Here is a 14,784-nt window from a genome sequence, read left to right as displayed (position 1 = left end):
TTTTACAGAGAGGAAGGGAGAGGGATAGAGAGCTAGAAATATCGATGAGAGAGAAACATTGATCAGCCGCCCCCTGCACACTCCCCACTGGGGATGTGCCCGCAACCAAGGTACATGCTCTTGACCGGAATCGAACCTGGGACCCTTGAGTCCGCAGGCCGACGCTCTATCCACTGAGCCAAACTGGTTAGGGCTAGACTATTTTAAAAGAGTGGAATTTTGGAACATGTTAGCAGGGGGTATTTCTGGAATGTTATAATAAGTTAGCATTAACATTTCAAATATTCGATCTCGTTGATTAAGCCTGGTTATGTCAGTAAAAACCTTGGGAAAGGTACTTAAGACTTTTCGTCGTTGTTCTTGTCATTGTAAGAATAGTTTTGCTATTTAACATAAGGTCTAATTTTTTCCTTGAATATGTTAGAAAGTACTTTTATAAATTTAGAAAATGAGTTCCTTGTTAGAATACTTTATTCTGATATCAGTTTCTTGTAGCTTTATATTTTTATTGTTAAACTTGGAAGAACAGTGTATTCTTATATCTTTCAGTTTAGGAGAACATGGAGAACAGGCATTGTTTTTCAGTCGAAGCAAAGTATCCTTCAGACCAAAACTTATATATGTCCAGGCAGGATGGGGCTAAGGACGTCTCATTCACACTTTAAAATAGAATCCTTGGTTGGTCTTGTGTCAATCTCTGAATGTTCGTTTTCTTTCTTTTTCATCTTATTGACATTTCTCCTAAGTCCCTTTTGTCCACTAACTGCTCAAAACGGAATGATGGGAGGTGGAGCACTGGAGGGAGCACTTGGCCTCAGAACTCTCATGCCCGTTGCTCAGAACTCTGGCCCTCTCTGAGCCTTGCTGATGGCTCTGTGCGTAACTGCAGCTGCTCTGTTCTGGGTCATGCTTAAGCGTTAGGAAGTTACGAGGCTTCCTTCCCTAACTAAGCTCCAGGATGTCGCCAGTGCCTCATTCTTCATGACAGGCTTTCCATGGCTCTGAGGGTGATGCGTGAGTTCATAACTACTTGCTTAGGAGTTACTCTGAGAACTTAGATGGGAAATGAATGCTCTTTCCTTTTGAATAGATTCATATGTTGACTCAACAGCTTCCGATGAGGGATTTCCCCCTATACTTCTGCCCTAATTTGGAGTAGAAATTGGAGGAGTTGGCACAGAGATTGGGCAACAATTTTTCTAACCTTTTTTCTTTTCTTTCATGTCTTGGAACTGTTTTGGGCTTCTGTTTTAGGTCTGTGATCCATTTTGAGTTAATTTTTTTATATGGTGTGAGGTAAGGGATGCGATTTATTTCTTTGCAAATGTAACACTTTTGAGAAGCTAATATAGTCCCCTGTTGAATTACTTCGGCATCTTTGTTGAAAATCAGTTGCCCATTATATGTGGGTTTATTTCAGGACTCTATTCTGTTCTTATTAATCTATAAATCTGTCCTTAATGACAACACTGTATTGTCTTGATTATACTGTAGCTTTATGGTGAGACTTAAAAGCAAATGGTATAAATCCTCCAATTTTGTTCTTCTATTTCTAAGTTTTTCTATTCTAGGTTCTTTCCATTTCTCTTCATGTATTTTAGAATCAGCTGGTCAGTCTCTACAAAAATGCCTGATGGCATTTTGATTATGAATGTTTTTATCTTACAGGCCAGTTTGGGGAGAGTTGACCTCTTATGGGTATTTTTCTCTGTAGGCTTCTAATTTAATTCTGTTGTAGTCCAAGAACATACTTTGTGTATTTGTTATAAGTGCAGGATGTTGTCTGCGTTAGTGACTGTTTGGTGTGCACTAAACATTCTGCAGTTGTTGAGTGGAGTTTTCTAGAAATGTTAACTTGGTCACATTGGTTGATAGTGCGTTTCAAGACTTATCCCTTCTGATTTCCGATTATTCCAGTAACTGCTGAGTGAGCAGTATGGGAATCTTCAGCACTGATTATGGGCTGGTCTGTTTCTCCTTTTACTTCTTGGCTCATGGAATTTGAAACTCTATAATTAGGTGCATGCATATTTAGTGTTTTTTTTTTTTAATGTCTTCTTGATGAATTGGGTCCACTGTCTTGAAATGTCCCTCTTTATTTCTGGTAATATGTTGTGAAATAGTTTCTGAAATAGCTCACCTAGTTTTGTTTGTTTGTTTTATTGCCTTCTCTGTGTGTCTGTCTCTCCTTTTATGTCCACTTGCATAGTTTTTGACAAAGTCTGATGTTATTCTGTACCCCCATATGTAAATTTTCTGATCATTTGGACTGCTCGAAAGACTTTCAAATGATTGTTTTAGTCATTTGGTTAGGATGTGCCATAGTATGGTTTCCTTTGAGAAAATCCTTAGTTTTTTGTTTTGTTTTTTAGATTCTTTACATTACAACCAAATCTGGAAACACTGTCTGCCATATTTTATGACACAGAGAGGTTATCCCTGTGCTTACATGCTATTTGAACATCCATATACATATATTTTGTCATTGTCTTATTTCCTTAGAATTTTTGAAAGTGGAATATTTTTCAAGGGAAGCTGAAATTTAGGTTTCTTTTTGAAAAAATAATATTTTAAATGTGGGTCAGATCATTTAAGAACCTCCTATAGGATAGTTTTGAGTGACTGATTTTCAAAGACAATACTAAATGTTTTGTTTCCTGGTGCTTACTTCCTTTTCATTTTATATTTTACCCCAAGGTGGGCACATTTTCCCTACAATATTAATATCATCAAGATGCCCAAGATTCCCCAAAGTGTATCTTTAGCGCTGATGTCTGAGCCTTACGTCTAGCTTCCTACTTGACATTTCCAGTTGCCTGATCCATGACCATCTCAAGTTTAATGTGACCAAAATTGAATTCTTAAGTTCCTCTCTTTTAAAGAAGGAATGAATCCTTATAGATTTTCTCATGATAGATGCCTGTTTGGTTGTTAAAAGCATTCAGTTGTTGACTGTACATAGTTACTTTATTAGAAAGTTTATTTTAGTAGCTTTTGATAAAATTTAACAGGTAGTTGATTATTAGAATCATCCAAATGGTGGGTTCTAATGAGCGACCTCAAAGAGTGGTGTTTATTTAATAAGGGCCAAGTTGAAGTAAAGTTCACCTTCTGTTTAAAGTCCGTGCTCTTAAAATATTGATGTACTTAAACCACAGGTTCTTTAAAACAGTAAACAAAATTGATTGTAAAAGACTGAACATCTGTAATCAGTATTAGAATGACTTGGTCTGAATTTGAGTGCTAGATTCTGGTATCTTGCAAATAAAGACAACAGAACCCATATTGGGAATCTTGCTTAAACTCTAGTTCCTGGTTTTTTTTAAATGACATACTACAAAAAAGAATTCAATTACCTGAGAGTTCAGTTTAAACTGATTTTTTTACTGTATTAATTTTGCCTGAATACAGTGATAGGCCTGGCATTTAATTAGATTCATTTTTGCCCCCTACGGTAAGATAGATGACTTTCTATGGGCAAAAAAGTGCCCAACTGTGTTTGTTAAACATGGGTTTTAGTTTTCAAGGTAGGTTTTAAATGTTGCTATTTCTACTAAAACTGCTTGTATTAAAAACACTTGAAACCTGCAATCATTTTAAAGATGCATACATACTTTTTAGAGCAGTTGTTCTCAACCTTCCTAATGCCGCAACCCTTTAATACAGTTCCTCATGTTGTGGTGACCCCCAACCATAAAATTATTTTCGTTGCTACTTCATAACTGTAATGTTGCTACTGTTATGAATCGTAATGTAAATATCTGATATGCAGGATGTATTTTCATTGTTACAAATTGAACATAATTAAAGCATAGTGATTAATCACAAAAACAATATGTAATCATATATGTGTTTTCCGATGGTCTTAGGCGACCCCTGTGAAAGGGTCATTTGACCCCCAAAGGGGTCGCGACCCACAGGTTGAGAACCGCTGTTTTAGCGTATTGTATTTTTTGAAAGTGTAGTGAAATGATCTTTGCCACTTTAGCCGGTTGAAGTGCACGGTCAGTGGCATTAAGTAGCTGCCCATTGCTGAGCAAGGATCGCCACCAACATCTGCAGAGCCGTTCCATCATCTCCTACTGAAACCCTGCACCCATTGGCCCTAACTTCCACCCCCTCCCTCCGGTCCCTGGCAACTGCCTGTTTACTGTTTCTGTCTCTGTGCCTTTGACAGCTCTAAATACCTCATGTAAGTGGAATTATATAGCATTTGTTCTGTGAATGTATCAATGCCCTAGTATTTGCGCCCCATCCCTCCAAAAATATTTTTATCATGCAAGTTTTGAAAGCACTAGGTTTTCACACAACTGTCATTCACAACATGACAAATTATATAATGGCCAGTCATTCCACTAGAGAGAGAAAGGGAATAGAAAATCCTAGTTTTTGAATGATCCAGAGTCAGAGGAAAATGGACATGGGGCTCATAGGCCACACCCACCAAGTAAGGTGCTGGGTGGATTCTACTCCGGGGCATTGATTTTGGCTTCATCAGGGAAATGCCGTTCCGATGGATGAGGGTTCATTAAATAGCCAACAGAAGAGCATTACAGTAAGTGCATATTATTAGGGAAGTAGAGAGTGTCTTTGTGGGTTGACAAATCGTACTTTTGCTGGTGGCGGTGGCAGTTTGCAGGAAGTTTGTAAAGGCAGATTGGAGCTATCAGATTGTTAGCCATCAGAAGCCTTTACGGGTATTTGATAATGTTTACGAGGAGAAGCTCTGCAGCTAGACTCCTTGTGTTCATATTCTACGCTACGCCTCTTACTGTGTGACCCTGGACACGTTACATACTATCTCTGTGTTTCAGTAATCCTAGCTATCAAATGACTCAGAAGATGGCAGTTAGGGTTGAATGAATGAAAACGTATCCGGTATTTAGAAAAGCGCCTGGCACACAGAAAAATCTCCTAAGTCTTGGCTCTTGTTGCTATAGTCATAAGCCTGGAGGAAAAACTCAAGAGTTTACAGTCGCACTCTTGTAGCCAGGAGTACAAAAAGACTTAAGAGATATTTTAGGGGTCGAGTGAACAAGGCTGCAACTTTTTTTATTTTTTGTTAATCCTCACCTGAGGATATTTTTCCATTGATTTTTAGGGAGAGTACAAGAGAGGGGGAAAGACAGAGAGAAACATCGATGTGAGAGAAACACATCGATGGGCTGCCTCCTGCACACGCCCCGACCAGGGCCCGGGCCTGGGAGGAAGGGCTTCACATTACTGGTTTTATGTGACCAGAAATGCAACTAATACTACCGTCCGCATGCAGCATCAAAACAGGTTTGAAATTAGTACAGCATTGTCATGATTTGCAAATCTATAGAACCTAAATTTTCGAATTTGTGTTTTCTTTTAGATCTTACAGAAAATTTCAGCGGTAGCCCTGGGACTAGAAGCTGCAGTAACAGAAGCCGTGTATGATGCATTAGGCTATTGAAGAAAAATAATTTTTGAATAAAATATTTGGAACAGAAGGGAGGAAAGGTGACCGAAAATGGGGCGGAAGAAAATACAAATCACACGCATAATGGATGAAAGGAACCGACAGGTAAGTGAACGTCTTAATTTATCTATTTAACAGATGTGAATATTTTTTCTTTAAAAAGGAGTGTAGGATAAACGTTGAATTTTTCTTACACATAATTTTAAGTCTAAATATTTTTATTTTTAGACTAAATTACATATTTTAGCAATCAGAAAGTTTTGGCATTTTATCATGTGCTTTAAGGAAACATTTTATTTCAGAAATCATATGTGTTAATTACAAAAACATAGGCAGAAAGAAGAAAAGTAACATCCCTGCAGTGATTTTATGTACACTAATTGTGTACATTTTTCATAATATATATATTCTTCTGTACATTTCATTATTAGTATCCTACATATTGATCATTTAAATTTATCACCTCTATTTTCATATGTAGGTAATTCTTAAGTTAACTACAGCTATCAGTGAATGCGTTCTGGTCAGTTAAACTTTCAGGTTAACCAAAACATAATCATATTTTTTTACAACTCTTGTTATCACAAATATTCTACATCATTTATGTACCGGGTGGGCAAAAGTAGGTTTACAGTTGTTTGTATAATAAAAGCATAATATGCTAATTAGACCGGATGTCCTTCTGGTGGAAGCCAGGCTGCAGGGGAAGCCCGGGTCCCAGGTGAAGCCCAGGTCCTGGGTGCCAGAGGGAAGCCGGTGCCGGTAGCTAAGGGAAGAAAGGCCTACTCTTGCACGAATTTCATGCATTGGGCCTTCAGTAAATCTATTCTAATAAAAGGGTAATATGCTAATTAGACCGGACATCTTCCGGATGTCCTTCCTGACGAAGCCCCCTGCCTGTGGTCCTGGGTGCCGGCACCTGCAGCTGTGGCTCAGGAGAGAGAGAAAAACTGCACACCCCGAGGTCCTGGGTGCCTGCGGCCGGCTGGAGGAGGGAATCCTGGGCCCCTGATGCGGTGCCGAGGCAGAGGCGGTTAGGAGCAATCAGACTGGCAGGGGAGCAGTTAGGGGCGATCAGGCAGGCAGAGGCTGTTAGGGGTGATCAGGCAGGCAGAGGCGGTTAGGAGCCAGCAGTTCCGGATTGCGAGAGGGTTGTCCGACTGACAGTTGGGATTGGGCCTAAACCGGCAGTTGGACATCCCCCGAGGGGTCCCAGATTGGAGAGGATGCAGGCCGGGCTGAGGGACCTCCCTCCCATACACAAATTTCATGCATGGGGCCACTAGTAATAAATAATAATACATTAACAAACTGTGTTTTGCTTGTGCACAACAATTTGTGTTTGTCTGAGAAGGTCTTTATTTCTTTTAAAGTATAATTTCTCAAGATACAGCATTTCAGGTTGGTGGGTCCTCCCCCGCCCTCCGACACTTGGAGCGTATCCGTGTGCTCGTCCGCATTGCGTGTGTCTGAGGAGAACTTGGATGCAGTTCTTACATTTACACTCATGTGATAAGGTGCTTTTTTCCCCTCTGGCTTCTTTCAAGATATTCTTATCTTTGATTTTTATAGCTTATATATCATATGCCTTGCTGTCGTTTCTGGGTTTGGAGGGGTTTTTGTTTGTTTGTTGTTCGCATTTATTTTGCTTGGTGTTCTTTGAGCTTCCCGGATCTGTGGTTCGGTGTCTTAACATTAATTTGGGGAAATTCTCAAATGTTATGATTCAAATATTTCTTCTGTTATTTCTCTTTCTTCTCTTGCTGCTATTTACAGCTTCTGTTGACATGGCCTCAAGCGCGGAGGTTTCTCCCTCATTAGTTGCATCCTGCTGATGGACCCATCAAAGACAGTCATTTATGTTAGTGTTTTTATTGCCAGCATTTAAGAAGAATTTTTTAGGAAAAGAATTTCCACCTCTCTGCTTACCTGTTGCTGCATGCTGTCTACTTTTTCCATGAGAGCCTTAGTATGGTAATCATAGCTGTTTTGAATTGCTGGTCCGATAATTCCAACATCTCTTTTTATTTTTATTGATTTTTAGAGTGGAAGGGAGGAAGAGAGACAGAGAGAAACATCGATGTGAGAGAGACACATCGCTTAGTTGCCTCCCTCGCGTGCCCTGATTGAGCCTGCAACTGAGGTACATGTTCTCAACTGGAATTGAACCGAGGCCCTTCAGTCCTCAGGCCGGTGCTCTACCCACTGAGCCACACCGCCTAGGGCTGATTCCAGCAGGTCGGCTGTGCTTCTGATGCTTGCTCTGTGCCTGCAGACTGTTTCTTGCCCTTGAGTAAGCCTTGTAAGTGCTGAAAGCCAGAGGTGATGCCCTAGGAAGGAACAGCAGGAACAGGCCCCGGGACTGTGGTGGGGGGCCGGGGGGCGGGGGGAGCGGGTGTGTTCTGGAGCCTCGCTGAGATATAGACTAAGTTGTGAACAAAAGTGACCACTGACTTCAGTCACATAAACGGAAGGATTTGGGGATGTTAACAAGTCTTCATGGACCACGGGGAATGGAGTCTGAGGGCAGCAGGTTGAGGTGAATGGGTGGCATGAGATTGGAGAAGGTACAGTGGGGCCTTGACTTACGAGTTTAATTTGTTCCGTGACGGAGCTCGTAACTCAGATTACTCGTATGTCAAATCATAAAGTGAACGAGTGAGACACGTGATGCTGGGCTGATGTTGTGGCGTTCACTGTGACGTTCGCTGCGCCAACTAGCGGTGGGGTATCTGAAGCTGGCTCGTAACCCGAATTTTAGCTCGAAACTCAAAGCAAAAAATCGCCAAGAGACGGCTCGTATCTCGAAAAACTCGTTAGTCGGGACACTCGTAAGTCAAGGCCCCACTGTATAGGTGTTTCTATCAGGCATGTGCACTCGGGGTAGGGCAAGAAGGGGCGGCGCCTGAGGAGCAGGGCGGGGTCAGGAGAGGCCAGAGCACGTCCAGAGCGTATTGCTCTGGAGGAGAGGACGGGGCCACTGGTGGGGAGGAGCCTGGAGTGTACGGGAAGGAATGGGAGCGGAAGGAAGTGCCGTCACCAACAGCAGAGATGGGAGGGCGTGGGAAGGTAATGGAGCGTTTGAACGGACAGACTTGGGATGAGAAGGGAGATGAGCGAGCTCCTGCCCATTTCTGTTTCCTCAGCGGAGAGTGAGTGGGTTGGAGGGAGGGCAGGTAGGAAGTAGTTGGGAGAACGGGCCCGTCAGACAGGCCACGTCGTGGTTGCCAGGCAACACTGAGGGCTGGTTGAGGTTTATGATTGTCAGTTTAGAAACACCAAGTGGTTGTGTGCGTGTGCGTGTGTGTGTGTGCGTGTGTGTGTGTGTTCCCAGAAGTGTGAGCTACTTGGATAGAGACGCAGGGATCATTGGGTATAAGGATGGGGGTCGGCCCCTGGGCAGGGCTCTGCAGGCAACTATATGAAGAGGGAAGAGGGAGGAAGTTGTGTTTGCAGGGAGTGAAAATAGTGATGGACCATGGGATCCGAGAGGACAGACGGTACCAGCGTGGTGAGATGGGTAACGGGGGTTGGTAAAGGTGGAAGAGTTTCTGGAGACACAGCACACGTGGGCCAGCTGGAGAGGGGCCGGCGGAGCGGAACGGAGGAGCTGATTGCTGGGGGCGGAGTTACAGGTGCCTTCAGGAGCGGGCACTTGGCGTGTGGTAGAGGCTGGTCATCTGGCGTTGGGAGACGCAGGAACTGAGAGGCCACGGTGTTTTGTAGTGATATCCCCCCCTCACAACCCCCCCCCCCCCCGCCCCCATGCTGAGTCACCAGAGACAGAATACGAGCCGGGCTAGGCAGAGAGGTGGGTAGGTGATGCTTACCAGTGTGCGAGGGAGAGGGCCAGGGGGTCGCTGGGTGCCTGCCACGGGGGCTTGGGTGGTATAAATGCCATGGCGTGAGCTGAAAGTACCTGGGGTTTTGAAGGGGAAGGAGGGAAAAATAATTTAGAAGAGACTGGGGAGCAAAAAGGACGGATCTCCCAGGCTGAACAAAGATGGGTCTCTGTCTGAGAGGCCTGCAGGGATGGGAAGAACGTTCAGAGGACACTAGGGAGCGGCTGGTCCTAGGCTGTGCGTTTCAGTGGGTGCGACACGAGGGCCTGGGAGAGGACGCGTTAGGTCAGGTGTGCTCAGTGCAGTTGTGTGGGGAAGAGTCGAGGGAGGAGGGGTTCCTGGAGGGAGGACTTGGGGTTTCTGGTGGGAACCACTTAAAGCCAGACGGTCAGGGGCCACTGGCACCTGTTTCCTTCTGTGGTCCTTGCCTTCTGCAGGAGAACAGGGCCAGGGGTAAGCAATAGCCCCTAGGAGGCTGCCCTACCAGAGCCCGTGGAGAAACCAGATCCACACGGGACTGTCGCACTATGGCCCAGAGCCCGTGGAGGTACAAGATCCACACGGGACTGTCGCACTATGGCAGATGGGGAGGTAGAGGCACATGGGGGGTGTGAAGCTAGGAACCTTTTCCATCTTCAAACTCGGACTCAGCATTAAGAAGACTCATTTTCAGGGAGCCTACATTCAAGTACTACTAATGCTTTTTACAAATGTTTTTAATTGATTTTTAGAAAGAGAGGAAGGGAGAGGGATGGAGAAATAGAAACATCGATGAGAGAGAAACATCATGGATCAGCTGCCTCCTGCACACCCCCCACTGGGGATGGAGCCCGAAACCCGGGCCTGTGCCCCGACTGGGAATCGAACCGTGACCTCTCGGTTCCTGGGTCGACACTCAACCGCTGAGCCACACCGGCAGGGCGACTACTAAAGCTTTTAATAAAAAAGGCCTTTTCCCCTTTGCTTGTCTAGGTCACCTTTACGAAGAGGAAGTTCGGGCTGATGAAGAAAGCCTATGAGCTCAGCGTGCTCTGTGACTGTGAGATCGCACTCATCATCTTCAACAGCTCCAACAAGCTGTTCCAGTACGCCAGCACCGACATGGACAAGGTGCTGCTCAAGTACACCGAGTACAACGAGCCGCACGAGAGCAGGACCAACTCGGACATCGTCGAGGTAACGGCCCCTCCGCCTGGACCGCAGGCATCACCGCGTCTTTCATGTAACAGCTGTAACTGCTAGATGCTTTCTACATCCCAGCTGTAGATCAGTCATAGATACATCTTGTCTCTGAATCATTTCTTTGTTTTTAAATATATTTTTATTGATTTCAGAGAGGAAGGGAGAGGGGGAGAGAGATCGAAACATCAGTGATGAGAGAAACCATTGATTGGCTGCCTCCTGCAGGCCCCCCCCAGGGGTCGAGCCCGTAACCCGGGCATGTGCCCTTTACCGGGAATGGAAATGTGACCTCCTGGTTCATAGGTCGATGCTCAACCACGGAGCCATACCAGCTGGGCTGGATCATTTCTTAGGAGGATCTAGTTGTTGCATGGGATGAACCACCTCGGCTATAACCGTGTCCTACTCATGGAGACACAATAAACGAGGCTGTGGTACCATAGACCCAGCATCATCTAGCACGTCCCCTGTTTTTAAGTTAATATTCTAAGAAATGATTATCACTCTGAGTTACAGCTTTAATGTCTTAATTGTGTGATTATGTCAGTGATTGCCCACAACTCTAACCACTAATGAAGTGAAAGGAAGGGATGTCGATACGATTTCTCTCTTGCTAATAGCGCTTTAGTTGTGGGGGAAGGATGCCCCATTCTCCTCCATCTGCTGCCCGTCAGTATCTTAATTCCGCCAACCTCATTGGCGGGAAGGAAAGAGACGGGATTGTTTTTAGAACGATTTCTCTCTATTCAGAAATGGTGTTTTAAAACCAACATGCTTCTCCTTGCAAACTCTTCTCATGAAAGCTAGCGTCCCGTGTATGTTCCTAATGGCATTTACAGTTAGCTCAGTCTTTACTTTTGTCTTATTTGTTATATTTGGAGATTTTGCTTCATTTTTATTCATATTTATTTTACTCCTTGAAAAGAGACACACTATGGCTTAATCTTGTAATATTAGAAAATGATTTCAATAAATTAGGTATTTCCTTGGTGAAAGTACTGAAACCATGTGAAATGATGCACAACCAACTTTAAAAGAAGGAATGAAGCTCCAATCTAGATTTCATTCAAATAATTTAAATTTAGGTGAAGATACTTTATTGTGTAGGCATCTATTTGCTGCCACAGATTATATTATAGATCTGACAATGAGATGTATATGTTTTCCCTATATTTCTCTGCCTTAGCCATTCCTTTTTTCACAGTAATTGTGACTGCCAAAAAAAAAATTCTCCTACTTGTATTAAAAGAGCCCTTCTGTTCCTTTTAAAGCAGTTAGTTGTTTGAAAATAGAAGGAAAAGTGCAGCATAATTACAGTGAGGCCTCGTCTCTGCTGCTTGATTTGCCGGGTTGTATTTCAGTGTCTCACTCGGGTAGCCTCCCCTGACAGTGTCTGACGCTTTTGTTTGTTGCTTGTTGAGCGCTTCGCTTAAACTGCGCGGTGACGTTGGCCACGCCCCTTCACTGTAAATTACTGTATATCATTGAGCATTTTTGGTCCATCTCATCACTTACATCCAGCACGAACTATGCAGCAGCCTTTTCCCTTTATATAGACACAATGCATTTTGAGTCATAACTTTGTAAATGAGGAGATCACCATTCGGGTTCGCTTTAACAGAGATTTCATAACTGGATTTTCTTGAAATGGGGATGATCCCTGTGTGTTTAGTTTAAAATGATACCTTCTTTTTAAAATCTCGATTTCTTATACAAGGTTGCAGTGCCTTAAGTCAACCAAAAAAAAACAGAGTTGACTGTAATACTGTCAGCAAATAGATGTCGGAGCTAGTTTCCCGTGGAAGGCGCGGCCACCTTCTGACCTGATTCTCTGCTCTATGACGGGGGCAGCAGTGTCGCTCTGGGCCCCAGGAGTCGAGTGTGCGTCGCACAGGCCGCATGTGCCTCCTCAGAGACCAGGAAGAATACGGTCTCACTCGGTCCTCCCAGAGCTTCCAGGAGACACCCCATCTTCATCTCTGCGTCCGAGTGTCGGGGAGCAGGTCTCAGCACTTCTCAGCCATCTCCTGTGTTGCTACATCTGCTTCAATAGGAAGGAGAACTTTTGCAGCCCAGGTATCCACTGGGATTCTGATATTTTCTTTAGAGTTGGAATTCGTAGAGGGAACATAACTCTTACCAGCAGGTTTTTATGAAGTTCATAAATGCAGAGGGTAGGAGACAGTTGATGATCAGGGACTCATTTGCTGTGGTAGAATGCATGCTAAGGCTTGCTTCTCCTTTGCTGTGTGTTAATGCCTTGCTGAGGTCGCCTGCGTTTCAGACAGCGGTGGGTGCACCTGTAAGATGTTCTTTCTCCCACATAGAAGGTGCTACAACTCGGCCTCACTAGCAGTGCGCACACGTCTGAGTCCTTCTATCAGCCCTGGCCCTGGCTTATGCTCAGGCAGCACAGACTCTGAGCCACCCCGAGTTCACCAGATAAGAGAAATGACAAATCCTCATATCGAGCTGCCTGGGGCCCAGACACTTCACAGTGCTTTACAGATATCTCACTTAAAGATATTTTTAGAATGCGATTGTATTTCCCCTTTTCCGAGTTCCCTTTCAAACAGCTGTAGTAATTGCAAGCCCTCTTTCTGATGTCCATTTGCTCATTGGACAACAGTAACTGGGGCTCCTGTGAGCGTGGGCTCTGCCGTGGTGTTACTTGGAGAGCTCCAGCTCAAGCCAGTGCCCGTTCCTCCTGCCCAAGTTTGATAACCCATTGAGATCAGCTTTTTCCAGCTGAGGATTTTATATCCACGAACCTCTAACACGTTGGTGTGCGGTGGTCTAGACTCTTTAGCCTTCTCATGTAGCATGAAATGGAAGCATATAAACCGCTATAAGTGGTCGGCTCTAGTGTGTTTCCTTATGCAATACGGTCAAGTGTAACTGACTGGGAACCTGGTGAGCAGCTTTCCTAAGGCCTCTAGCTGAATTCACCCATTTCCGGGTGCATATTTGTTCGTCTCTACAATCGGCAGGATTTTACCTGAATGTCCTTTGGCAGAGCGCTGACTATTAAAGTGGAGTCAACTATAGATGCATTTCCATGTGTGCTACACACCAGCCCTTGCGGGACGCTCTGTGAAGAGAGAGGAGGGCGGGTGTCCTGTGTTAGCCACACCTGCATGGTCTGCAGCGTGAGGACACGTGTGTTGTGCCTGTGGAATTGGATCTGTATGTTGTCTGGGAGCGCTGTGCTAAATACATTCTAAAGCCGTTGGTGTTGGAGTCTTGTGGGATAAACGGATAGTGAGAAAGACACGACACTCATTTATCCACCTTCCAATTTTTAAAAAGAATATTTTTATTGATGTCAGAGAGGAAGGGAGAGGGAGAGAGAGAAGAAACATCAATGATGAGAGAGAATCATGGATCGGCTGCCTCCTCCACGCTCCACACTGGGGATCGAGCCCACAACCTGGCATGTGCCCTGTCTGGGAATCGAACTGTGACCTCCTGGTTCATAGGTGGACACTCCCCCACGGAGCCAGGCCGGCCGGGCACACCCTCGTGTGCAGTAGGGTTTGTGTAGGGGAGTGATCCGGTAAGGAAGGGGCAGGTGGAGATGGTTGATGGGGAGAGCGCCTTGAACACCAGGCTGTGGCATTTGATATTTATCCCATGGCCCTTGGCCGCAGAAAATGAGCATTTTAAAGAGGTTTATAGCTTTTGAAAATAGACTGTTCTCTCATCTCTTAATTCCATAGGTGGTTAGTAATGCTGAGGTGTAGGAAGAAGAGTGGGTCTCACTTGGGGAAGGGAGAGTAAGTGGGGTGCAGGCTGTGTCCTGAAGGAAAAGTCCGGGTGCTTCTGCTGTCAGGCAGTCTGTGCCTCCCGGGACACCCCCCCCCCCCCCACACACACACACACACACACTGCAGAGCCTACGCAGCCAGCCGAGTGCTCTGGGAAAAGCCACCTTCACGGGAAGTGTAACCCGCACTGGGGAAGGCAAAATGATCAGACTTCTTAGAAGATAAATAGGAAAATGTCTGCATCATGTCGAGGAAGGGAAAGCGTCTTATCCAAGACATAAAAATTACTGCCATCGGGGAAAACTGTAAAGGAGAAAGTGGGGACATTCGACTTGATTAAAATTAAGAACCATTTTCATCCAGACAGGTATTAAAAAAACATGCCGAAGAACGGGGAAAGGTTTTTACAGCGCATACAGTTAGCACAGGACTTGCGTTGATTACAAATAAACAAAGGCTCTAAAGCAATAAGGAAGAGAAACGGCTCAGGAGAAAACTTGGCAAAGGACTTGACAGGCACTTCACACAAGAGAAAACCCAAATGGCC

The 14,784-nt window shown here is 44.6% G+C and overlaps 1 protein-coding gene across 23 annotated transcripts in view; it reads left to right on the top strand.

The window, feature by feature from the left end:
- The window catches only part of MEF2A (myocyte enhancer factor 2A), a 60,202-nt gene that overhangs the window by 22,313 nt on the left and 23,105 nt on the right, over nt 1–14,784 (top strand). For all 23 annotated transcript variants that reach the window (XM_023745255.1, XM_023745252.1, XM_014446335.2 and 20 more), the window contains 2 exons: nt 5,360–5,551; nt 10,261–10,464. In XM_023745255.1, the coding sequence (XP_023601023.1) occupies nt 5,498–5,551; nt 10,261–10,464 (258 nt within the window). In that variant the 5' untranslated portion in view covers nt 5,360–5,497. The remainder of the gene's footprint in view (nt 1–5,359; nt 5,552–10,260; nt 10,465–14,784) is intronic.

Source organism: Myotis lucifugus, unplaced genomic scaffold, assembly GCF_000147115.1.
Source record: "Myotis lucifugus unplaced genomic scaffold, Myoluc2.0 scaffold_525, whole genome shotgun sequence".
Lineage (NCBI taxonomy): Eukaryota > Metazoa > Chordata > Mammalia > Chiroptera > Vespertilionidae > Myotis > Myotis lucifugus.
This window is presented reverse-complemented; position numbering and strand designations above follow the sequence as displayed.